This window comes from Danio rerio, chromosome 5, assembly GCF_049306965.1.
Source record: "Danio rerio strain Tuebingen ecotype United States chromosome 5, GRCz12tu, whole genome shotgun sequence".
NCBI lineage: Eukaryota > Metazoa > Chordata > Actinopteri > Cypriniformes > Danionidae > Danio > Danio rerio.
This window is the reverse complement of record NC_133180.1, coordinates 25762387-25788568: the sequence shown is the minus strand read 5'-3', so window position 1 is coordinate 25788568 and position 26182 is coordinate 25762387. Positions and strand designations below refer to the sequence as shown.

The 26182-nt window shown below is 36.3% G+C and overlaps 1 protein-coding gene across 2 annotated transcripts in view; it reads left to right on the top strand.

The window, feature by feature from the left end:
• Window positions 1–26182, top strand: part of abca2 (ATP-binding cassette, sub-family A (ABC1), member 2) — a 128775-nt gene that overhangs the window by 90294 nt on the left and 12299 nt on the right. For both annotated transcript variants that reach the window (XM_068221438.2, XM_005165230.6), the window contains exons 21-43: window positions 1040–1220; window positions 1398–1610; window positions 4075–4271; window positions 4350–4529; window positions 5974–6149; window positions 6258–6378; window positions 7868–8149; window positions 9070–9282; window positions 10536–10638; window positions 11848–12170; window positions 13279–13492; window positions 15465–15570; window positions 15658–15769; window positions 19579–19639; window positions 19724–19898; window positions 19994–20109; window positions 20218–20365; window positions 21800–21923; window positions 22020–22152; window positions 22236–22356; window positions 23867–24045; window positions 25398–25539; window positions 25757–25891. In XM_068221438.2, coding sequence (XP_068077539.2) covers window positions 1040–1220; window positions 1398–1610; window positions 4075–4271; window positions 4350–4529; window positions 5974–6149; window positions 6258–6378; window positions 7868–8149; window positions 9070–9282; window positions 10536–10638; window positions 11848–12170; window positions 13279–13492; window positions 15465–15570; window positions 15658–15769; window positions 19579–19639; window positions 19724–19898; window positions 19994–20109; window positions 20218–20365; window positions 21800–21923; window positions 22020–22152; window positions 22236–22356; window positions 23867–24045; window positions 25398–25539; window positions 25757–25891 — 3755 coding nt within the window. The remainder of the gene's footprint in view (window positions 1–1039; window positions 1221–1397; window positions 1611–4074; window positions 4272–4349; window positions 4530–5973; window positions 6150–6257; window positions 6379–7867; window positions 8150–9069; window positions 9283–10535; window positions 10639–11847; window positions 12171–13278; window positions 13493–15464; window positions 15571–15657; window positions 15770–19578; window positions 19640–19723; window positions 19899–19993; window positions 20110–20217; window positions 20366–21799; window positions 21924–22019; window positions 22153–22235; window positions 22357–23866; window positions 24046–25397; window positions 25540–25756; window positions 25892–26182) is intronic.

The window sequence follows — 26182 nt, the reverse complement described above, 5'->3', positions numbered from 1 at the left end:
AGGTGAAAATTCGATTTTCCTGCTTACACTGTAGACGCAAGGACAGATCGGATTCATATCGAATAAACTTCCACATATGAACAAGGCCTGAATCTGATCTGAGTAAATCGATATCCATGTGATTTTTTTTCCCTGCTCACACGTACATGGGCCATATCCGATCTGTGCCACATAGGTGAAAAAATCATAAGTGAGTCACTTAAACCATGCAAAGTGAATGGAGCCATTTTGGCTGATTTATGGGCATTCACAAATGTTTTCATCAAAACAAAATGCAAATATGATGTAAGATATTCATTTCACAACTTCAGTGATTGTCACAGGAGTTTGCATGAAAGCGCATAAGTTGTGCTAGACTAAATGCTTTGTCTCAACAATAAATGCTTCTTCTCCACATGAATGGTTGAGGGCAGGCCAAAGCAGATGTTGTTTTTGCTGGCAGTGAAGACCACAGCTGTGCCCTAATTCAAAGGCTGGATCCTTCAAAGACCAATTGCGTCATTATGGTGCGACGGTAGCTGTCCCATTTTGAAGACTCCATCAACATTGCTATATGAGTCCTTCATTTTATATGGAAAGAAAGATAAAACTGACATGTCTCTCACAGCTAAGATTATAGGATTCTTTGCACTAGCAATGACAGAATTTTTTTTCTTTAAAAGTGAGACCTCTGGATTGGTACACAGCTCACAAAGTGCCATTGTACAAATTTATTATATCAGTAATGGAACTGAAACAGGAATTGCGAATGAGTCATTTTATTATTTCAGAATTAATTCTTTCTTTTAGTAAACAATTAAAAGCCAACTTGTATGTTTACTGGTATGCTCATTAGAGGGGCTTTCAAACCATCATTAAGAAAGCTTTGCTGCAAAATGGATCCAGTGCTATTAAGCTTTGTTGCAACACTGTATCAACCATCCAGAATACTACAAAACACAAACTAGAGGATGCCTTTTTCATCCTTGCATCTATCCCAATTAATTGATAAGTTATGTTTTTAGCATATTACTAAATCTCTGTCTTGTTTATTGCTCAGAGGAAACCCGTGGAATTGAAGAAGAGCCCAATCATTTGCCGCTGGTGGTGTGCATCGACAAACTGACCAAAGTCTACAAGACGGGCAGCAAACTGGCTCTAAACAAGCTGAGCCTGAACCTGCATGAGAACCAGGTTGTCTCTTTCTTGGGACACAATGGGGCTGGCAAGACCACCACTATGTGAGTGTTAGAACATTGTGTTTCATTGTGGATGAGGGTGATTCATACCCTCTGGACCCATGCTGTGCTTGTTATTGGGACTAACAATGGCATCCTATAACCTGAAAATTGGATGTCCACATAAAACTGATGTTTCTTGCGGAATACTGTATTCATCATCCAGTGAATATCCCACAGGTCCATTCTCACGGGACTCTTTCCACCCACCTCTGGCTCTGCCACCATATACGGCCATGACATCCGCACAGAGATGGAGCGCATCAGGCAGAACTTGGGCATGTGTCCCCAGCACAACGTCCTGTTTGATAAGCTCAGTGTGGAGGAACATCTGTGGTTCTACTCACGGCTGAAAGGCATGGCAGAGGAAGATATTCGCAAGGAGATGGACAAGTGGGTGAACATAAACTATTTTTGTACTTGTATACATGATCATAAAGGCTTTTGGCCCTATCATGCACCCGGTGCAATTCTGCACCATGCATGACGCAAGTGCTTATCGCTAGTTTTAGCCGAGAGCAATTTAACTTTGTTAATGTACCCTGTTAAGGTACATTGCTGGCGCATTACTATTTTGAGAAAACTGAAATAGCCGACACATTGACCAACTACAGTCAGTGCCTCTAGGGATGTCAAAATGAATTGTTTCTTTAGTGCACTGTGATGCAGACATGGACAATTCAGTATATGTTCAGTAATAGGCCTTAACCGGTTATTGCGTACTGACGTCATTTATTTCATATGCGTTATTCACGGTAGATATGGCGAGGGAGGTGAGCACGAGTAATTAAAACACAGAAACTCTGCACAATTCACTGTGTATTTGCTGCACAGTCATTTACTGACACTAACAGCAGAAGCCCCTATTTCACTTCTATGAAGAAAATGAAGATAAAATCCATTTCTCTCTTTCTCTCACTGAGACGTTTCCTCTCCTCTTAGCTATTATAGCGATACTTGCAGGTCCAGACACGGAGCGTGTGTGCAGAGTGAGTTTTCCCCACTGCATCTTTTTATCAGTGTCACTTATCGGTGAACAGCACCACCGCGTTAGAGCCAATCTCAGCCCTTTCTGTTGACCAATCATAGCTGTCGATGGCAGGATAATTGAAACCGAACTGAACCTTGAGAACAGTGTAAGTTTGCAACTCTAAACGCCACAAGTTTTTAAAAAATTCTTTAAGATTTTACGGTCTTATGTTTTTTTTAAAGTACAAAACTTGTGTGCACATTGCTTATAACACACAGGGATGCGCAGCAGCAAATATCGTTAAATATGAAAAATCTGACACTCTGGTTTAATGTTACGCCCAAAACACACTCATAATTCACTCACTGTACTTCAGCTTAGTCCCTGATTTATCAGGGGTCACCACAGTGGAATGAACTTCTAATTACTCTGGCATACTGTATGTTGTATGTGTCGTATGCCCTTCCAGTCACAATCCAGCACTGAGAGTACACTAATTCATGAATCTGTAGTACTGGGAAATAGGGTTGGGTGATGTCGACCAATTTGGCATTGTATGATGTCTTATGTGAAACATCGCGATGGACGATGGCATCGTCATCATAGGCGGCGGTAAATTAATTATTTATGAATAGAATAATAAATTTATTCATAACGAATTAATTATTTGTATAATGGTCCACATGGTCTTTGTTTTACCCATAACCAAGTCATAAATAAATAAAGATAGGTTACACACATATTTGGCTTGAAAAGGCAGACTGATTGGTGTCGTTATTATGGCGTCGACAAACTTGGTACACGTGTGACAGCGAAAGCTTAAAGCAGTGTACTGATGCTTTGACACTTACCTGATAGATTCAAATGATTGAGTCGTTAGATAGAAACAATATTAGTTAAATACCACCTTAACAACTAAAGTGAGACGCGATCAAGCGATACATCCTTGATAAACTGTCCCACGTGCACTGCTCTCTGGGGTGACTGCTAGAGCTCAGAGTCAGACGCGTGCATAGCCTACTGCAGCGCATGATAGAGTGTGTGTGTTTGTGTGTGTGTGGTCACGTGATGTGCATTTTTAGCAGTATAGTGTGGAATAAGGGCTTTTTTTGAAATGCTAGGTGAAACGGCAGTGTGGAAGTGGATTGTTTTCGTTCTAAAATGCCATTTTAAAACTAAGATGTGCTAGTGTAAATGGGGTGGTGTGTATTTTTCACGAGCAGGTTGTTGCTGTTATGGGGGCAGGGCGGAGGATCGCCGGCTCAGCATTGTGATGTATATCGGCCATCGGTGATGGACAATGGCATCGTCTATTGACCCAACCATACTGGGAAACACCCACACACTCTCTCGTTGACACACTCATACACTATGGCCAATTTATTTAATCAAATTCACCTTTACTGCATGTCTTTTGGACTGTGGGGGAAACCATAGGACCCACATGAACATGGGGAGAACATGCAAACTCCACACATAAATGCCACCTAGTCTGCCCAGGACTCAAATCAGGGACCTTCTTGCTGTGAGGTGACAGTGCTGACCACTGAGCCACCCTGCTGTCCCCATCCATACAGGCATCGACAAAATTGATGAAGGACAAACTAAAGTGGTCACCGAAATTACTTAAAGCTGAAAACAGTAGTGATTAATCAAATATTACTGAAAATAAACTATTGAAAATAAGATATTGTATTCGAGTTGTTGTTCAAAAGATGCATTAAAAAGGCAAACAAATGAAACTGGCCTGGAAAAAATTGAAAGGTGCAAACACTGTTTTCAACGTCTGCACAAAAACTCATTAAGAGAAAAAGAACAATGCACTGGGTACGCTAACCATTTTTTCTGTTTTTAAAATAGCAATACTCTTTATGTTGGTATTCACAGGATGATAGAGGATCTCGAATTATCTAATAAACGTCACAGTCTGGTTCAAACCCTGTCAGGAGGGATGAAAAGGAAGCTGTCAGTGGCCATTGCTTTTGTAGGTGGGTCTCGGGCAGTGATTTTGGATGAACCAACAGCAGGAGTAGACCCATATGCCCGTCGAGCGATCTGGGACCTCATCCTGAAATATAAGCAAGGTGATATTTTCTTTATTAACCACAATAAAGTTCTGCATTGGTTTTTAAAAATAATTACTAAAATAGACTCACCACCAGGTCGCACCATCCTGCTGTCCACTCACCACATGGATGAGGCTGATCTGCTGGGTGACCGCATTGCCATCATCTCTCATGGCAAGCTCAAGTGCTGCGGTTCTCCTCTGTTCCTCAAGAGCACATATGGAGACGGATACAAACTCACACTTGTCAAGAAACAGAGTGACTCACACACTGCAGGTATATTTATGGGAATGTCTCTCTCTTTGTTTGTGGATTTGCTCATTTGAGAAAATTGTAATGAATAATGTCTGAGTTGTCATGTAGGTGTTGCAAGATTGAGACCAACTTAAGTCATTCCCCTGTTTGATATCCTCTTTTTTCAAATCTCATATCAGGAAATGTACAAATGTTATTGTTACAACCCCTGGCACACTAGTGGAGTGGGCTTGCACACTTGAGCTGAGTATTTGGTTACACTGAAACTCAAGACTAAATTGTGCTGCAGAGTAAGAATAGACAACAAGAATTAGTGAACAAATGATAGAAATTTGTTTACGAAATGTGATGTTGAATCCGGAGTGAGATATGTACAGTATATACAATGTCAGAGACATTAAACAACAAAATGTTAGAAAAACTGGCTATGGGGAGCGCTAAAGTAAAGGAACAAACAAAACCAAACAGTCTTACTAATATTCACAAATCCCCTCTAATCTACTCTAGTAAACAAAAGCATTTTAAAATTGTAAAGCAGTCTTTTACTTACTAAACCTATGGAAATCATTTCAGTTAGTTGCCATGACATTTATTTATTTATTTATTTATTTATTTATTTATTTATTTATTTATTTATTTATTTATTTATTTATTTATTTAATTTGATTTAATTTGATTTAATTTAATTTGATTTGATTTAATTAAATAAAGAAAATTATTTTAATTTCATTCATTTATTTAATTCTAATTTTATTTATTTATTCATCTTAATTTTGTTAATTTCTTCAATTCTATTTTCATTTATTTATTTAACTCTAATTTTATTTATTTAATTCTAATTTTCTTTATTTATTCAAATAATTTCATTTGTTTATTAAATTCAAATTTTGTTTATTTATTCAACTCTAATTTTGTTCATTTATTTAATTCTAATTTTATTATTTTTCAACTTTAGTTTCATTTGTTTATTTAATTCTAATTTTGTTTATTGATTCAGCATTAATTTCATCTGTTTATTTAATTCTAATTTCGTTTACTTATTCAACTCTAATTTTGTTAATTTATTAAATTTTTTATTGATTGATGTTTAATTTTCTTTTTTAAGTTTGTTTTTTTGTTAAAACCTTACAGCAAAAAACTGAAATCAAAATAAATTAAACCAAACCTGCTTCATAAATATTAATACTAAAATAAAATTAAAAAAATATATAAAAAATAGTATAATGTGTAACATTTACTCTTATCATCTCAATGTTATATTGGTAAAGATCTGTTTTGCATTCTAAAACACTGTACATGTTCTCTGAGCTTACTCTTTGTTATGACTTTGTTTTTTTTTGTTTTTTTTTGCTTATTGTATGGTTTGCTTCTTTAAAATATCAAAACAGCAGATGAAAAATCTTCTAGTTTTTCTTCAGCACTTACATCTGCCATGGCCTGACATGGTGTTTGTGTTTGTTCTCAGATCAGTCAAGCCAGTCTCCGTCCTCTTCGATATCTCCATGTTCAGAAAACAGAGTAACTCAGTTCATCCGTCAGTATGTTGCTTCCTGCCTGCTGGTGTCCGACTCCAACACTGAACTCTCTTATGTCCTACCATCAGAGGCTGTCAAGAAAGGCTGCTTTGAGAGACTCTTCCAGGTACACTAAAACATATTTACATGATTTATGACTGATGGAAGACATCTTTTGACACTGAAAATAAATAGAGTACGACATGTTTGCTGAAAGACATGCGTTTTTCATCAGGCTCTGGAGCAGAGTTTAGACAGCTTGGCCTTGACCAGCTTTGGCGTGATGGACACCACATTGGAGGAGGTGTTTCTAAAGGTGTCAGAAGAAGATCTGTCGCTGGAAAACAGCGATGCAGGTTGGCGGTCATATTGATTTATTTTAGAATGCAGTAGCCTCTAAAATTTCTTCATATTTCACTATTAGAAAATTCTACAAATTCCCATGATCAATGATCCTTTCAGTTAACCAATTAATATATCTATTAATTGGTAACCTAAGTAACGTAAGATGTGTCTACTTCAGTGTCAGTTGGTTGTTGTTAATCCATGATCTGTTGAAATTCTTGATTCTGATTGGCTGGAAGGTGTGCAAAAAAACTGAGCTCCAGTCAGTTTCCCGGTCACAATTCGAAATAATTTTAAATATTTCCTCAAATATTAATAGTCACCAGATTAACAGACAGTGCCTTCATGCATCTATACTCTCAAGGAAACCAGTGCCTCACCATTGAGCTGATAGAGATCAGTCAACATGTATATATACAAAAAAATATTGCAAAGAGGTAGCTAATACATGTTACTATGAGCTATTAGATATGCTCATGTCATTTACCTGCACACACACACACACACAATCTGTCTAGCGAGTATGGTTCTTCTTTATCTGTCTGACTCAAAGCACTGAATGGGAAATTTAAAACTGAAAAACTTGAATGCAACTTGTACTACAATACCGTCAAATGCTTGATTTTGTTCACCTCATGTACATTCCACGGTTTCAATTATTTTCAGGAAATCGCATTGATAAAATAGTTCCAAGCTGGTTTTAACCGCATTACAGTTCAATATCTCTCCACTGAATGATTTCAGTAATTTCATAGTCTACAACTGACAAAAATCAAAACCAAAAAATGTAAAAGTTTTTGAGATATGTAATAAATTAGTCCTACACACTGGAGCAGTTTGAGGGCAAATCTTGAAAAAACACCCCAAAATACAACATCTTAAACCTGGTTGTGGTAAACATAGAATAAAGTAAACAGATTAATTGACTCCGATCCATAAATAAAATAATTCACACCCTAACATTGAGGCTGCATTACCACCTCATGTTTCTAATAATTCAATGGGCAGTCAATAATGATTCCCTACTAACTGGAAGTGTGTTATTTTCCTTGCAAAATTTGAAGGCTAGGAAAAGTTCAGTGTTTACTCAAGAATGTCCATGATGTGTCAGGCTCATGACATTTATTTATTAGTACACTCAGCTCACATTAATTACATTTTAATATTTTTATTACATGTTCTAGAGCTAAATCTTCAAGTTGGTTCTCAGATAATTTACTTATCATAATAACTTTAATAATTAAAAAATTAATAAACAATAATTAATGGCACAACAAATTCAAACAATTCAAGGTGTCTGTTTTGTATCTCAAAGCATGATAGGAGAGCATTTGAATTCATGTTTCCCTCACTTCTCCTGTACATATTTTACATGCAAGTCTTTGCTTCTATGCATGTTAATGATGTTTGTGCATTATATATTTAAGGGAGTATTGACAAAAAAAATTAACTGCAGGCACTTTTTTTAATGTGTATAATGTCTGTCTGTTTGTCTGTCAGACATGAAGGACTCTCCAGGCGGAGCATCAGCCGGGAAGCCGTCAGGTCTGTTAGGAGGGCCTCAGTGTGAAGGAGCTCCAGCCGCTGCTGTGATGAGGCCAGAGGTGGAGCTCAGCAACCTGATGATGTGCTCCAGGCTGAGCCCAAGCCAAGCATCCCTGCAGTCCGGCTCTTCTCTGGGCTCAGTGAGAGGAGATGAAGGGGGTCCCTATTCTGAGTTCTATGGAGACTATTGCCCACTGTTTGACAACGGTCAGGATCTGGACTCTGCCAGTCTCAGAGGTCAGTAAAATAATGTTAATTATTATTAGTAGTAGTAGGAGTAGTAGTATTAGTATTATTAGAATTTTTCTTAGTCTTAGTATTATGCACAGTTTATTTAATTATTGATTCTCTTTGCACATTTGACATCAGCTCTGTGTGATTTCTAAAATCTGTTTTTTTTAGTACTGATTGGAAATAATGGTTATAAACTAATTCTTACCTTTTTGGAGGCATAACTTGAGTGCAATGCATCCACTAAGCCAACTTTTGTTAAGTATGTTATATAAAATATTTCTTAAATAAATAGTTTATTGGATGAGGGCCCTAATTATCTATCTATTATTAAAATTATTACTAATATTAGCTGCAGTAGTAGTCAATTATTTAATATTTTAGTATCATATTAGTTAGATATATAATTGTTCGTTTATCTTATTTTGGCTTCTTGCTGTGAGGCGACTGTGCTAACCACTAAGCATAATAGTAATTAGTATTATAGTATTTTATAATATAATGAAATTAATTAATCTTTTATAATATTAAAACATTTTGAGATTGTCTTTGCAGTTGAAACTGTTTAATTAGGGTTTGTGTAATTAAAAAACAAACTCGGCATTTAATTAACAGCCCTGATTACTGACAGTTGTTCAGTTGAGTTGAATTTTTGTTGTAATTAATTAATTATTTAATATTTAACCCATTTATACATGAATAACTCTACTAGACATTATGTTGATGGACTAGGAGGGAACCCACTAGAGCTTACAAGCTGTTCTTTTGTCACTATATATATATATATATATATATATATATATATATATATATATATATAGCTCTGAAAAGGTAAATTTTTCAGGGGCGGCTCTCACTTTGCGAGTGCACTTCTGAAGTGCCTGAAGGTAACAGATAAAGTGTAGTCTGTGTTTTGTGTGTCTTAGATGAAGAGTCATCTCCTCAGCCCACTGTACTCGAGGGCCAGGGCAGCTTCAAGCTCGATGGCTGGTGGCTTAAACTCCGCCAGTTTCATGGGCTGATCGTGAAAAGGTTTCACTGTGCCAAGAGGAACACCAAGGGCATTTTCTCTCAGATTCTGCTGCCTGCTTTCTTCGTATGTGTGGCAATGACTGTGGCTCTGTCTGTCCCTGAGATTGGTAAGAACTGCTTAAAATAAATTAGATAAATTAAATAAACTACTTAAATAAATTAGATCAGTAACTTTTGTTTAAAAATAATTTAGTTGATGATTTGATTTTTTGTTTTTTGAGTTTTTAGACATTTTTTAAATTGTTATAGCAGATGATTTGTTTAAATAAATACCGTTTTTTTATTATTCATCAGAGAATACTGAAAAATAAATAAGTCATTTCCAGAACAATGTTGAGCTTAACCAATGGTTAATTATGAATATAATTAATTATAAGTCGAAACAATTATTTTAAAGTATTGCACGTTTAAATTTTACAACATTTTTTTACTATGAAGTTGAGCATTGAAAACTATTTGAGAAAAACAATAAATTAATGTAATTTATACATTTTATTTATATTATGTATTTGATATAATTTCATTTTTAATAATTTAGATTTGTTTTAATTACCATCTAAAGGCTGATTTATACTTCAAGCGCACACGCATGCTCCAGCACAGCCTTCGCGTGGTCGGATAGCCCTTGCCTGGGCTGACGCCGACACTGACGCGCACCTCTCCAAAAATGTAACTACACGTTGCAATGACGCATAGCGCAAGCTCTGTGATTGGTTGGTTTGACAAGTGTGGGAGGTGCTGTGAGCTGCGAACTTGATGGAGTGAAGTGTCGAGTCCTGTGAAGGAGATCCAGATGGAAACGTTTGTTTTGTGTTTACGTTACGATAACAGTTGTTGCACGTCCACCTGTTCCTGTGCAATGCAACACAAACAGCACGCCGAAGTATAAATGCACGACTACGCAAGGCATGCGTCGTGGGTCACAGCAATTACTCGACTCAGAAGTATAAATTAGCCTTAAGTCTGTTTTATTAACATTAGGCAACATATTTACACATTTTTTAAAATGTATGGTTATTTCTTTCACATTTAAAGTTTTTTTATGAAGCATTAAAAAGTCCTTAAGGAATTAATGTTGTATTTTTAATTATTGTATTTATTACATGTCGTTTCTTTTAAAATACGTTGACCTTGCCATGAAAATAGTCATAGATGCTGCTACAACAGTAAGAACAAACGAAACATACACAATGTTAGTAGCTACAGTGAAAACTCTCCACTGACCCTTAATTTAGTTCATTTTTAATTCTGGATAAGATTACGTTTAATATTAGTGTTTATCTTGAACAAAAGCTATGCAGATCTTCATCAGCCCAGAGTGAAGGCTGTGCTGATGTTGGTCTTTCTCTGGTCCCTGTAGGTGACCTTCCTCCCCTGATCCTGTCTCCATCTCAATATCACAACTACACACAGCCTCGAGGAAACTTCATCCCCTACGCCAATGAAGACAGATCTCAATACAGGTCCGACACACAAGCTTACTGTACAGCAAAATAACACTGTGAACATCTATGAGTTGTTTACAATGAATGTTTGTGTTATTAACTATAATGTAGTCACAGACAATGATCACGTTTACTTCACACACATTTTCTGACAACTCACAAAAGTCAGGTTATTGTTATAAACTGGTTTACATACCAACCAATAACCCAGAAATCTTTATTAATAAATCAGACTATCTCGCGATTGTGATGTCAAAATGTAGTAACTTGTGCATCTAACTTCAAGTATTTATTATATTTTGTCAGATGTCATGTTCAATAAATCATTAAAAACCAAAGCATATTGCTGCATGCCAGCAGGAAACCTAGAGCTCATATGTTGTATGAGTCAAAATGACAGAAAAAGAAGTAAAGAATCATTGTACAATTCCCACCATAAATGTTTAAAACTTAATTTTTGATCAGCGATCAGTCAAAAAACACTCAAAAATGTTGATTTTTGGGGGACAACTTAATTGTTTTATTTTCAATCCACTTAAATTTGTAAAAACTAATAAGTTAACTTGTAATGTAATGTGTATTTATAAAGCGCATTTATCGTGGATGGCCATACACCCAAAGCGCTTCACAATCATGAGGGGGGTCTCTCTTAATTCCTTCAGGTTGTCCCAACACAATTAATTGTATGCAATCCTGCATTTTACCAGTGTTGCTAAGAACGTTATTTAGATTACTTTATTGGCGATTTTCTCAATACTTCAATTTTTCTGAACCCTCAGTCTACTTATTTTCATTTATTATGTCTCAGCCAAACATCAATGCAAAGCTTATTCATTCAGATTTCAAATGATGTATCAATCTCAATTTCTAAACAAAATATATACGTATGGTCCAGAGTCAATTATTTCATATACTTACAGCTATCTTTTATTCTGCTGCATGAAATGAGAACACATTTTTAAATTCTTTGGGTCAAGAAGTTTGCAATATATCTATTCTCCTTTTTAAAATCTGTAGTGAGGATGTGTTCATGTCACATATCGCACATGCACAGTTCTTTTGTTTTTGTTTCTTTTCAGTTAATTTGTTGACATCCTGGTCAAAATCAGCAAAAATGTAACAATTGGTTTGTGCTTAAGCTGTTTATGATCTTACTCCAATAAAGGAAATTGTACAGCATAATCAGGTTTGTCTCTGTTAATCCTATTGTGGCTTTCTTTGCTCCAGGACTAAGTTTTCTCCAGACGCAGGCCCACAGAGGATTGTTAACACCCTCCGTCTGCCATCTGGAGTCGGTGCGACTTGTATCCTGAAGACTCCCTTTAACAGCACCCTGGACCAACTGGCCCAAACTCTCAATCCTTATGCCAACAACTCTAAAACCCTGGCAGCCCGCTACTTTGACTCTATGTGCCTGGACTCCTTCACGCAGGGTGTGCCTTTGTCGAATTTCGTTCCCCCTCCGCCCTCTCCTGCCCCCTCAGACGACCCGGAGGCTCATTTTGAAGACGGCCTGTGGAACTACACTGCAGCTCCTACTACTGTCAGAGGTCAGACTTTACAGTTTTATGCTTGTTTTATTTCAGCCAAGCTCAATATATATTATGTTTATGGGAAAAGTGGTGCAGAATCTGAAGTTGTGCAATTTAACGATTTATAAAAAATATATAAATATTATATATTTATTTATATATATATATATATATATATATATATATATATATATATATATATATATATATATATATATATATATATATATATATATATATATATATATTAATGATTATGGCAAAGCTGTGTTTCCTGCAACAAGATGATGTGTCATATGATGCAGGGTTATTTTAGTAATTATTTTAGCTGTTGTGTCTGTTATTTTAATAGTTTGTAATAGTTAACTTTCATTTTAATTATAAATACATTTTTAATAGATTTGTTTGTTTAGTTTTGTGTTTTACATTTTTTGTGTTTTTTAATATGTCCAAGGAGTTTATTTTCATTTTTTTCTGTTAGTTTTTCATTTTTTTAGTTTGAAGTTAAACGAATTTAACATTTACAGCTTTGTCCGTATGCAATGTTTTAGTATTAATTCAACGCAAGTCTTTGTACATAAGGCCCCTGGTCAAGTTCTTACAAGTATGAGTCCTTACAAGTATCAGCTGTGTGTGTACAATCATGGGTGATTGGGAACTGGTGTGTGTGTGAGGTGTTTGATGGGAAATGTAGTGCAGTTCAGTAGCAGAATTATAGTTCTAGTTATAATAAATGTCCTTTAGCCATCTAATAGATCTATTGTGACAAATATCATTTCTCAAAAATAATTAAAGCTATGAAATATAAAATACTGGCAAATATTTATATCAAATAAATCAAGCGGTCAGTAAATATAAAAATGAGACAATACAGTGGTTAATGCTGAAAGATTTGCACCTTTGGAGATTTGCACCTTTTGATGATATCAGGAAAGGCTGAAAATAATTCCTGTGCCACACACACCTGCTGACTAATGCTATACGTAAGAAATGAATTTTCCTTGCATAATGTAGATTATTCTAAAGCATCCTGTTTGCCGACTCTGCCTTTTTTCATGATGCTGTACATTATGGATTTTTGCACTCGTTGATAAGGTTCCTGTTATCCTGCTGTGTCCCCTTACAGAGATGGCCACGTCTCCCCCGACTCTGCCCTTGAGTATCCATGAGCCGGTGCGCTGTATCTGCTCTATGCAGGGCACAGGCTTCTCCTGCCCCAGTGGAGTTGGGGGTCGACCGCCTCTGATGAAAGTGGTGACCGGAGACATCCTGGTGGACATTACAGGTCGCAACGTGTCTGAATATCTCCTGTACACGTCTGATCGGCTCAGGTTACACAGGTAATATTCTGAAGGGGATTATATCATGTTGAATTGAAGTTATACTGAAGTACTGGGGTTGGACAATGAAACTGAAACACTGGCCTATTTAGTGTTAGAGGTTTCATGGCTAAATTTGACCAGCCTGGTGGCAAATCTTAACTAATTGCACATTCCACCCGTAAGAACAGTGTGAAGGTTTAATTAGAAGAGTATAAGCACAGTTCTGCTTAAAGTATAGTGCAATGCACACATCATTATGGGTGACAGAGATCAAAAGGGGACAAATAGTTGGTGAGAGTCTCGCTGATGCATCTGTGACCAAGACAGCTTCATTGTCCAGCTCCTGTATGTTGAAATGCAAATATAAAGGCCCACACGGAATCTGTATGCGCAGAAATCTGCAGATTTCCACAGATTTTTAGCCCATCATTGAGTTTATTCATTTACTTGTGTAAATGTGTGTACATTTATATTTATTCAGTTTTTAAATTTATTTCAGTAATATTATTGACTAATATGAAAGTGATCATTTAATTTATTTGTAAATTAAAGTTTGTAAATTAATGTTTTCTGTCTTTACGTAGCTATAATATATAATAGACTTGCTTTGTTAACCAAATAAGTGGATCTAGATGGATTTGCATTGTAAGCATTAAATAAAAAGCTGTTACTTTTTATTTCATATACTAAGATTTTGGTTACAATACTCCCAAAATAATTCCACATAAATCCGCAGATTTTTTACAAAGTCCTCAGCAGAAATAGCAAAAAATATCTGCAGATTCTGTCTGGCCCTAAATATTAGTTAGACCTGTAGTATTAATACTGAATTGTTAGAATTAAATAGATATTTCACTTAAAAATGACTATTTACTTATCAAGTGTTTCCAAAGATGCACAAGTTTTACTTTCTTCTGTTTAAATTGAAAGAAGATATTTTGAAGAATGTTGGTAAGTAAACAGTTGAGGGTGCCATGTTTCATGTAATTTCTTTTCTACTGTAAAAGTCAGTAAGTACTAACTTTACCAACATTCTTCAGAAAATCTTCTTTTGTGTTAAACAGAAGAAAAATATAAGGATTTGGACTTCTACTGTGAATTATTTCCCAAATTGTGCCTAACAGAGAAAGTATTTTTTCCCCAGTATTTACTAAAATTATTTTTCTTCTGGAAAAAATCTTATTTGTTTTATTTCAGCTAGAATAAAAGTAGTTTTTCTTATCTTTTTAAAATCGTCTACAGAACAAACCATCATTATACAATGATTTGCCTAATTACCCTAACTTGCTTAATTAACCTAGTTAAGCCTTTAAATATCACTTTAAGCTAAAAAATATCTAGTAAAATATTGTGTACTGTCACCAGGCTAAAGATAAAACAAATCCTTTATTAGAAATTAGTTTCCTAAAACTTTTATGTTTAGAAATGTGTTGAAAAAAATCTAAATATATATATATATCTATATACAGAGGGCTAATAATTCAGGAATGCTCATAATATCTAAATAGATTTATTTTATTTATTTGTCTTTTGCTATTGCCCCTTTAAGACTTTTATAAAAACTCATTATTTTGCTATGTGAAATGCTTACTCTGAAACTGTGCTTTTGCTGCCAGGTTCAATAAAGTTATTTAATGAGCATTTTTGCAATGCTAGCAAAGTGACGAGGTGAACCAAGTTGCTGAATACGGAATATTTCATTATATGGTCTATTATAATTGCTCATTTGTGAATGCACTAGTATATTTATCCTCATGACATCAGTGCAAACAAACAATTTTAGAAAGAAGTCATTCATGCATTTCAGTTTTCATAAATGGACTTTTTGATTCTCAATTCCAGGGAACAAAATCATATTTTAGTTTTATGGTGTTTGGTTTTAGCTATATCATGAACTGTAGCATACTTCATTCTGATTTTGTGCTCTATAAAATGTATTAATGATGAAAACTGTGGTGTGCTTAAGAGAATGCTTTTGTTTGTCCTGCAGATATGGAGGCTTTACTGTTGGAAACATTCAGAAATCTGTCCCAGCATCCTTCGGGAGAAAAACACCACCTATGGTGCGCAAAATAGCAGTGAGGCGATCCTCACAGGCAAGTCGAATCGTCTTTAATCTTTACACATAATGTAGTTTTAGAGCTGATATCTATTAGATTTGAAGTGTTTGTCTTGCTCTGCAGGTGCTGTATAATAACAAAGGCTATCACAGTATGCCAACATATCTAAATGTCCTCAACAATGCCATTCTCAGAGCCAATCTGCCCAGTAGTAAAGGAAACCCTTCTGCATACGGTGAGCATGAACTAGCTGCAGCTAACTTGCTAGTACTGAAAACTTTGATTAAATGAGTTCTTTCTGTATAATTTTGTATGATTAAAGAGTCCTCTTGATTTTGGTGTCAAATCCAGTCAAGTAATTTTTATTTCACTGTTTTTTTTTTTTTTTTTTTACATTGTTTTAAACAGTAAAGTCAATAATCAAATGTCATGAAGTTTCATCAGTGGTTCAGTGGGTACGATCAGTTTCACAGAAAATAGATTTTTGTTCCAGTTAAGTGATGATTCAGTTCAGTTCAATATGAATGTCATTTCTAAAGAATGATTCAATGTAAGTGACCATTCACACAAAATGCGTCTTTGCATCTAAAAACACGAGGATTTAGGATTTTTTTTATATAAAAGTAGCTCCTCTGCCATGTTAGAGTCAGGGTTTATACAGTCCTGGAAAACTTGGAAAAGTAATAGAATTTTACTTACACTTTTAAGGCACTTTCCAGGTCTGAAAATGTTTTTGAAAACCAAATAAACCCAAAATGTTTTGGAAATGTCATGAAAATGTTCAATTCAATTCAGCTTTATTTGTATAGCGCTTTTACAATGTAGATTGTGTCAAAGGAGCTTCACATAAATGGTCATAGTAATTGGAACAGAGTAGTTCAGTTTTTAGTTTTTAAGTTCAGTTCAGCTTAGCTCAGTTCAGTGTGGTTTAAAATCATTACTGAGAGTCCAAACACTGAAGAGCAAATCCATCGATGGGTAGCTCTACCGATCCCAAACCATGCAAGCTAGTGGCGACAATGTGTTAAACGATTATCTGTGTACTTTAACATATTTGAGAATTAAATATTGGGTAAATGTTAAATACAATTGCGCTGTCCATCCCTTCACGTGACGTTCTCTGCAAGTGGTAAAATGCAACTCCTAGTTTCAGCTTCGCCTCACTTTCACCATAATTAAAGAAACAGTGTCATGTTCAGAAACAATCTCGTATTAAAGCTACAAGCAGCGATGAAAGGGACCTCGAACCTGGGCTCACCACTGCCCAGTGGCCTTAGGATAAAAGAGAATAGTGGAAAATAATAATTTAAGCTGCTGATAATTATAAAAAAAAATTGAGAAAACAGATTTAAGTCAAACTTCCTTCTGTCAGCAGCATACCGCCTATGGCTGTAACTCAATATTGGGATGTAGAGGTTTTTTGGAGAGGAATCTCAGTGAACATGTGAACTGTCAGTCAGATTGGACATTGTGTGGTCATAAGTGAAGTTATAAGTACTTCCTCTTCCATGGCAAAACACTGAACTTTGTCAGTTCGCAACGGAAACAGCCTTCAACGAAAACTCAAGATCTTTACAATTTCACGTCACAGAGGCTTTTGGATTATACTGATGGAACTTAAATTTGATCTGATAAAATTGTAGGAGGAGTTTGTTACAGTGTAAAACATGTCATTCCTGTTGGCAGTTGGTGGTGCAATTACTGTAACTGGATAATGGCATGTAAACGTGTTCAGGTCAGGACTCTTATCATGTGGATTTTGAGGCAGAGCAGACAATGCATGTTATAACAACTTCCTGTTTCGTGGCAAAACATCAAAGCTTGTGAGACCGCCACAAACACGCCCTACGTCAAAAATTCTAGACCTTCACAATTTAACATCGCCAAGGTCTTTAGATGACAATAGCCTATTTTTGATGTTGATCTGATAAATTCTCTAGGAGGAGTTCGTTAAAATACAACACCTGAAAATGGCAAAAGTTGTACTTTTTGCTGAGGAATATCTTCCTGTTGAGTTTCAGATTTCACTCCGAGACTTTTGTTGTGGCATGTTTGATGTGTGTGCTAGTTTTTTGCATGTGTGCATTAAACCGAGCTCTGGGGACACTTCATCAAATGTTTATAGGTGGTGTTGTCACACAGCAAGATACTTTGTAAAAACTATTTTACAGGTATAAAAATGAATATAAATTACATAGATTGTCATGTATTTTTTGATATGCTGTAATAAAATGGAACCTGCATTTCTGCTTATTTACCATGTGTACGTAGACATAACATGAAAATTAGGTCATGAATATTTACCTGAACATTTTTTAAAAGTCATGGAAAAATCCTGGATTTTTTGTAGTAAAAATGTGTATGAACCCTCTAACATCAATTAAAACAGTCAAGCAAACAAAACCGTCAACAGAGGACTGCAGCGCTTGCCCCGCCTCCGAATTCATTTGATTGGTCCACTGCTTTAGAACTGACACTGATGAGTAGCATTAAAGTTCATTTAACTTTAAGAAGTGAGAAAGTTTAAAGAAGTGAAAAGTTTAAAATACGTGAGGTGTTAGCATAATGGTTCACTAAGTACATTTAGTTTACATAGAAAAACAGTGGAAAAGTAGTGCATTTGGAATGGAAATACATGTTCTGTGTGAATGGCTCCTCAGGCAGCTCTACCAAACCAATAGAGTGGAGGAACTATGACGCCACCTTGTAGGATAAATCATCTGCTAGCATAAAACTGATTCCCTCGTTAAAATCCCTTTAAGATTTTCCCATAGGCTTTTCGAAGATTGCAAATAATAAGCTCTGTAAACACAGTTCATTACACTTACATGTTTTGTCCAACCGGATAATCCTCACATGAAAATACAACTTTTCAAACTTTTGGATTTTAAATGCAAATGCAAGAACTGAAAAGCTAACATTAGGCTATAACCGGACTTCAGTGCCTTCGGGGCATTCGCCTGAGACGTCAGCACCACCCTGCTACAGACATCTTTTCTAGCTAACTTTTAGAAATATGCTCCATGACAAAGATTTAATCTCTCGGTTTATTATAATCCACGTTATATATTATAAACAAATATGCAAAAAACACATCTGTATGGACCTACGTGCCTTTTGGATTGTTTTTTATGTGGTAAATACATTTGTTTTGCTTTACCGTTGTTGTAAAAGTTTTAAAACACATAGTGACACTTTAACATAAAACACTTTAGCTATAGACTACAGAAATGAGGTGTGAGGAACAAGTCTATATGCCTGCAAGTTCCATCGTGGACACAGAACAACATTCAGCCCCTACCACATATGCTGTAGGCTTTAAGAAGTGTAAATATTGTAGTCATGATAGAGTTAAATGTGTTCAAATGAAAAAAAAATGATGAAAAATCAATTGATCACATTAAAATGACAGTTATTATGTACTTTTACAAATTTAATCACACGTTTGCAGACAGACTGCACTGGTAAGCAGTATCTTCATAAGATCGATTAATAAAAATACATGATCAACAAATTAATCTTGTCTTGACCGTATCTACAAGTGAAGGTATCATCTACACACAATATAATTTCCAAGTTAGAAAAATACTACAAACTATTTATGAAAATAACAGACAACTCCAAAAGTCCAACTCTAGCGGGCTGCATTTCATTCCAGATCAGTTCAATGAGGTATAATGTCTTTGACACTGCCTGTAGTCCCATTTAGCAACTTGATAGCAACCGTCTTTTTAAAGAAGCATAAGAAGCATAAAAAAATCAAGAGTTGGATGTAACCAATGTGTTTTATGTTATAGAATAAAATGTGAAAGTATCTTGAGTTTGTGTTTGCCACAAACCTTATTTAAATGATTTAACCGAAGTCCCATTCAAAAAACCCATTGACTTTGAGACGAGGGAACCGGAACTGCTAAAATGCTTACTCACGTTCAGGTTTTTGCATACAAATTGACGTCATAGTTACTCCACTCTATTGACAATTGTTATTATTATTGCATTAGTGGTAAACTTTGCTGAAAAGCCTGCATATTCTTTCATTTACAGGCATTACAGTGACCAATCATCCCATGAACAGAACCAGTGCCAGTCTTTCTCTGGATTATCTGTAGGTTTTGCTGTCCTCTCTGTGTTTTGTTCTAACCCTTGTTGCTGCACATTGCTAATTTCTGGTTTTGTATTTGTTGTGTAGGCTCCAGGGCACTGATGTGGTTATTGCCATCTTCATCATTGTAGCCATGTCTTTCGTGCCTGCGAGCTTTGTGGTCTTTCTGGTAGCGGAAAAATCCACCAAAGCCAAACACCTGCAGTTTGTCAGCGGATGCGACCCTGTCACGTACTGGCTAGCAAACTACATATGGGACATGGTATGTTGAAGGAGAGACTGACTGTGTGTGTAAAACTTTCCTGAGGGCTTAACTAGTTTACACACAGATTTGTTTTTGTCCTTCCGCCCCTTTAGCTGAACTACCTGGTTCCAGCTACATGCTGTGTCCTAATTTTGTTTGTGTTCGACCTTCCTGCGTACACGTCACCTACAAATTTCCCAGCAGTGCTCTCTCTGTTTCTGCTTTATGGGTAAGAGCTTTCCTTATGAAGACTTTCTAGTGCTGACAGTAAATCAAATTGTATCTAAAAGTCTTGAAAACGTCGCAGTAAATGTGAGATTTTACTGTCTGTTTTTAGCTGGTCTATAACCCCCATCATGTACCCAGCCTCCTTCTGGTTTGAGGTGCCCAGCACAGCTTATGTTTTCCTCATAGTCATCAATCTCTTCATTGGCATCACAGCCACGGTGGCCACTTTCCTCCTCCAGCTGTTTGAGCGCGACAAGGTCAGGAAACAAGACAAACAGTTTGACATCCTAATTTGTGTCTATTTATGAATTTAAATAAAATAAACTATTTAATTATTGAAATAAACAGATTTGTTTTAAGTGGCTTATTAAAAATGACTGTAGCCGAAACAAAGTATTATTAGTAGTATTTAGAATGAGAATGATTTAAATATGGTATAAAATGGGTACAAGTGCGGACATCAGTTGTCTGTAAAATGGAAATGTCCTGAACAAATGATTCTTTAACTCTTGATAACAATGTTTTCTGTGTTCTCAGTTTGCAGTAAATAATTCACACGAAATGTATCATTATTATTTTAAAATACTTTACAGATATATAAAGTTGAAGTCAGAATTATTAGCCCCCCTTTGAATATTTTTTTCTAGTTTAAATATTTCCCAAATGATGTTTAACAGAGCAAGGAATTTTTTACAGTATGTCTGATAATATTTTTTCTACTGAAGAAAGTCTTATTTGTTTTATTTTGGCTATGATAAAAGCAGTTTTTTATTCTTCAAAAGCCATTTTAAGGTCAATATTATTAGCCCGTTTAAGCTATATATTTTTTCGATAGTCCACAGAATAACCCATCGTTATACAATAACTTGCCTAATTACCCTAACCTGCCTAGTTAAGCTAATTAACCTAGTTAAGCCTTTAAGTGTCACATAAAGCTGTATAGAAGTGTCTTGAAAAATATCTAGTCAAATATTATTTACTGTCATCATGGCAAAGATTAAATAAATCAGTTATTAGAAATTAGTTATTTAAACTATTATGTTTAGAAATGTGTTGAAAAAATCTTCTCTCCGTTAAACAGGAATTGGGGAAAAAAATCAACAGGGGGGCTAATAATTCAGGGAGGCTAATACTTCTGACTTCAACTGTATGTATGTATGTATGTATGTATGTATGTATGTATGTATATAAATGTTTAATATATATATATATATATATATATATATATATATATATATACATACAATTATTATGATAACTAATTGATATTATTCCATTTATTTATGGATTATATTATTATTTTTCTGTAGGGGAGCTGTAAATTTAAATGTATTTGCATATTGATATTTTTATTATTATTATTATTATTATTACTATTATTATTAATTTAAAAAATGGAACTATATGGTAAAAGGATTTGGGTGTGTATGCACTTTCATGGCTGCAAATTTGCTAATTATAATTGGCCATTTTCTGAGTGATACCATTATTCTCAATGCTTGTCTTTTTTAAATGTACTTATCAATAGGGATGTCCCGATTTTTTTTCAGGAGGTAACGTCTGTTTCCGATCGAGTCTGAAACCACATGATCGGGCCCGATTTACAAACACGTGATGGGATCTGGACATCCCTACTTATAAATGGCTTGTCCTACCTTCGTCTAAAATCTAATTTTTCTTTTACTTCACAGGACCTAAAGTTGGTAAACAGCTACTTGAAGTCATGTTTTCTCATCTTCCCCAACTATAACCTGGGTCACGGATTGATGGAGATGGCCTATAATGAGTATATCAATGAATATTACGCCAAGATAGGTGTGTGTGTGGTCCATGCTTAACCTCAGGGCAATTTTCAGCACTTTCTTTGCTCTTTTCAGACGGTTAAATGCCTCCTCTTCCTTCACCTTGCAGGCCAGTTTGATAAAGTGAAGTCTCCATTTGAATGGGACATTGTGACGCGGGGACTGGTAGCAATGACCATTGAGGGCTTCGTCGGCTTTCTCATTACAATTCTGTGCCAGTACAACTTCCTCAGGAAAGCCCAGTGAGTGTGTGCTCGTATACAGGACGTGTTTGATGGTTTGAAATGGAAATGCAGTAAAGGTCACAGTTTTGTTCTGATTGAAGGAGAGTGCCTGTCAACAGTCAGCCAGTGGAGGACGATGATGTTGATGTGGCCTGTGAAAGACGCCGAGTTCTGAGGGGAGACGCTGACAACGACATGCTGAAGATCGACAACCTGACCAAGGTCAGACACTCCATGGCATTTTATGCATTTTGAGTTATTTCTGTGTCAAAGAGTGGCAATCTCATACTAAGCATGGCTGCAGTTTCAAAAAGTCATTTGCTGGTGACATTACAAAAATAGGCTGCGTGGTGCTGCAGTGGGTAACGTTGTCGCCTCACCGCAAGTAGGTCGCTGGTTCGAGCCTCGGCTGGGTCAGTTGGCATTTCTGTGTGGACTTTGCATGTTCTTCCCGTGTTGGCGTGGGTTTCCTCGGTTTCCCCCACAAGTTCAAAGACATGTGCTATAGATGAATTATAGGTAAGCTAAATTGGCTACAGTGAATGAAAGTGAATGTGTGCTTCGAAATGGAATAAAAGTTGTATAAGTTGGTGGTTCATTCCGCTGCGTTGACCCCTGATTAATAAAGGGACTAAGCCTAAAAGAAAATGAATGAATAAATTACAAAAATACTTCTTCCTGGTTCATGCAAGTTTCAGTTTTCAATGTATGATGTCAAAAAAGGCAGGAACCCTTAAAAGGGCACTTATACAGGAGGAGGAATGCATTAGCTCCGCTCATGACACTCCTTCAGAAGCTCAGCTGTTTTCAGAGAGAATACAACCCTGTATTGTACCCTCTTGAATAAATCTAATCAAACTAAATACTTTTATGAGCTATGAGGTATGCAATGCTACTACTCTATATTGTTACGTGCCGGCTCAAGTAGCCAAGAAATGAAGAAGAGAACAAAACCAAATAGAAAGAAAATGCAAAAAAATATATGTATTTAAAGGCTACAAAAAATAAAAAAATAAAGTTCAACGAGGCAAAACAAAATTAAATGTCCAACATAAGCATATTAGGTTCAAAATAACAACACGTAAGATTAAATGACAAAATAAACAAAAATTATCAATGGGTTAGTAAAACAGTAGATCTCAATGTCTCATAAAACACAGTTTTGCCGTAGGATGTCAATTAGCTGCACTTGCTCATTCTGATGGCCTATTAACAAAAGAAAGCAAAAACCCAGGAACCAGAACTAACCAATCACAAACTAGTGACCTGCGTCCAAAATCGCCTACTACTCGGTAGGTTCTGCATTTAAATTTGAATTTACTACTCGACCATTAGAAAAGTTTGCTCTATACAGGATGAATGCGAGTAGTATGAATGTACTACATCCACCATTTTGTAATGATCATGTGATCTACCCACGTCAGTTGCATTGTTTCACTCCCATTCATGAATTCTCTCGCGGTGCATCATGGGATAGAATAGCATCCATCGGGTGCGCACTTCAGAATCTCACCGGAAACAGTAGGTCATCCAGGTGCTTCTCGTATACTGACTTTCGAATATTACTCGGCTCGTAAACTGTTTTAAACAAGCTATAAGGCGTGGAAGTATATGATTTCAGACACAGCCAATATATACTCTTGAGAAACTGTGCATACTATGCCGATTTATAACTCTGTCTAATTTTTTTATCTGTCCTCAAAAGATCCTCAGAGTCTTTGTCTCTTCACAGGTGTACAAGTCTCGTAAGATGGGCCGGATCCTGGCAGTGGACCGATTGTGTCTGGGGGTCCGTCCTGGTGAATGCTTCGGTCTGCTGGGAGTGAATGGGGCAGGAAAGACCACCACCTTCAAAATGTTGACAGGAGATGAGAGCACAACAGGGGGAGAAGCCTTTATCCAGGAACACAGGTGCTAAGCTCACACCACATCTCATCTGTTAGCAAACTGCTAAATCCTCTCTCCATATCATACTATGTTTTTCAGCAGTATGGAGGGTAGAACTTTCGTTGATTACATTGTTACATTTATGTGTACAAACAAATCTTAACTACGACTAAAGGGATAACTTTACTCACCCTTCACTTGTTTTAAACCTGTTTGATTTTATTTCTACTGTTGAACACAAAGGATGATATTTTGAAGAAAGCTGGAAACAACAAGCCTTTGACTTCCGTAGTATTTGTTTTTCCTACTTTCCTGGTTTTTAGCTTTCTTCAAAATATATTTTTAGCATTCAACAGAATAAAGAAACTAGTAAATAGTGAGTACTTTTTTTATTTTTAGGGTTAACTATCACTTTAAGACAGTACAATCCATCTATCTGTTTAGCCCCTTTTACACATACAGACCTTTTCGGAAAATTGCCGGCAATTTTCCGGAAAGGTTGTATGTGTGAACAGGTCCTTTTTGAAAATACCGGTAAATTCGTTCTGGCTATTTTCTGGATAGAGAAGTTGTAACATTACCAGCATTTTGCCGGAATGCTGCGCTGTGTGAATGCAGAAGGAAGAGTCCCGTAATAAGCGCGTGCACGTCTAGAACGTGCTGACGTGAGACGTCTGCTTTAGCCAATCACAACAGTCAGACGCATTTACGTCCGCGCGGTTTGTGAGGATAAAAGCCTTTGAATATTTTTCCAGACACATTTAGCTGCTAGAAGTTAGTCAGATCACGTTTATATGTTCTTCTTAATGCCAACTGTGTAAATAATCATCGATGAGATGCTTATGATAAGCCGTTGTTTGTTTACCTTCAAGCTTTGCGTGCGCCTATGAGCGCCTGCACACGCACATATTATGAACATCTCGACATGCGAAAGTGATCCTGCGAAAGTTGTTCACAATATTGATCATCCACAGAGTTTGTAATTTAGTCAAATGTTTACAAATACAAGCGCAGCCGTTTAAAGCTCATTTGTGGTGAATGATGTCAGAATTTACCGGTATTTTGGAATGGATGTGTGAATGCTCTTTTCCGGAAAATTTCCGTAACGTCCTCGCCTGTTTGAACAGCGCTTTTTTCAATATACCGGTAAAGTCGTTCCAGAAATTTTCCAGAAATTTACCGGTATCACTGTGTGAAAGGTGCTTTTGTCAGTCCAGTATATTTGTAAATATCCCACAAAGAGAAAGACAGAAAGGCATATACCACACTTATGCCAAAATATATTTCTATTTTGTCACTCCTTTTTTAAAGTTTCTTGAGGTTTATATCCTACATTTGCATTGCTAATGTAAATGGGTGGTCTCTTTGTCTTGCAGTATCTTGCGGGAGCTGTTACGTGTGCAGCAGAGCATCGGTTACTGCCCTCAGTTTGACGCTCTGTTTGATGATCTGACGGCTCGAGAGCATCTGGAGCTCTACACGCGCCTCCGCGGCATCCCATGGAAAGATGAGGAGCGGGTGAGCACACAGACACGCATGCTGAGCAGTGACAGAGCATTCTGTTCATGCGCTTATCAGTGATCATTGAGGGAGGATAAGAGCTTATGGAGGCTCTCCTGAAATCAGCTCGAAGAGTGTGACCATCTATAATTAGAAACTGCAAAATTAATTGTTCATAGTGCGAGAAATAGCAAGTGTTTATTTTTTGCTTTCTCTCTCTATTTGTGTCCTGAAGGTGGTTCAGTGGGCTTTGGAGAAGTTGGAGTTGTCCAAGTATGCCGACAAGCCTGCTGGCACCTACAGCGGAGGCAACAAACGCAAACTCTCTACAGCCATTGCTCTGATTGGATACCCATCGCTCATCTTTTTGGTTAGAGCTGCCTGTCACGCTTGACTTTTTGTGTGCTTTTGACTTGACTGTTGTGTTTTTGACAGCTGAGGTCAAAAGAGTTTCACTTAATGCTTGCATAATGCACTGTCTGACAGCTAGCTTTCTGTGTCTGTGCACTCAGAAAACCCAATATTATAAGTTTAAACTGACAAGGCTTTCAAACAGAGTAATGCCTTGCTGCCAGAGTAACTGAGACACTAGGGAAAGGCACCACGCTCTGTGGGCGGGGAGCTCATTTGCATTTAAAGAGAAACCAAAAGTGAGTATTTA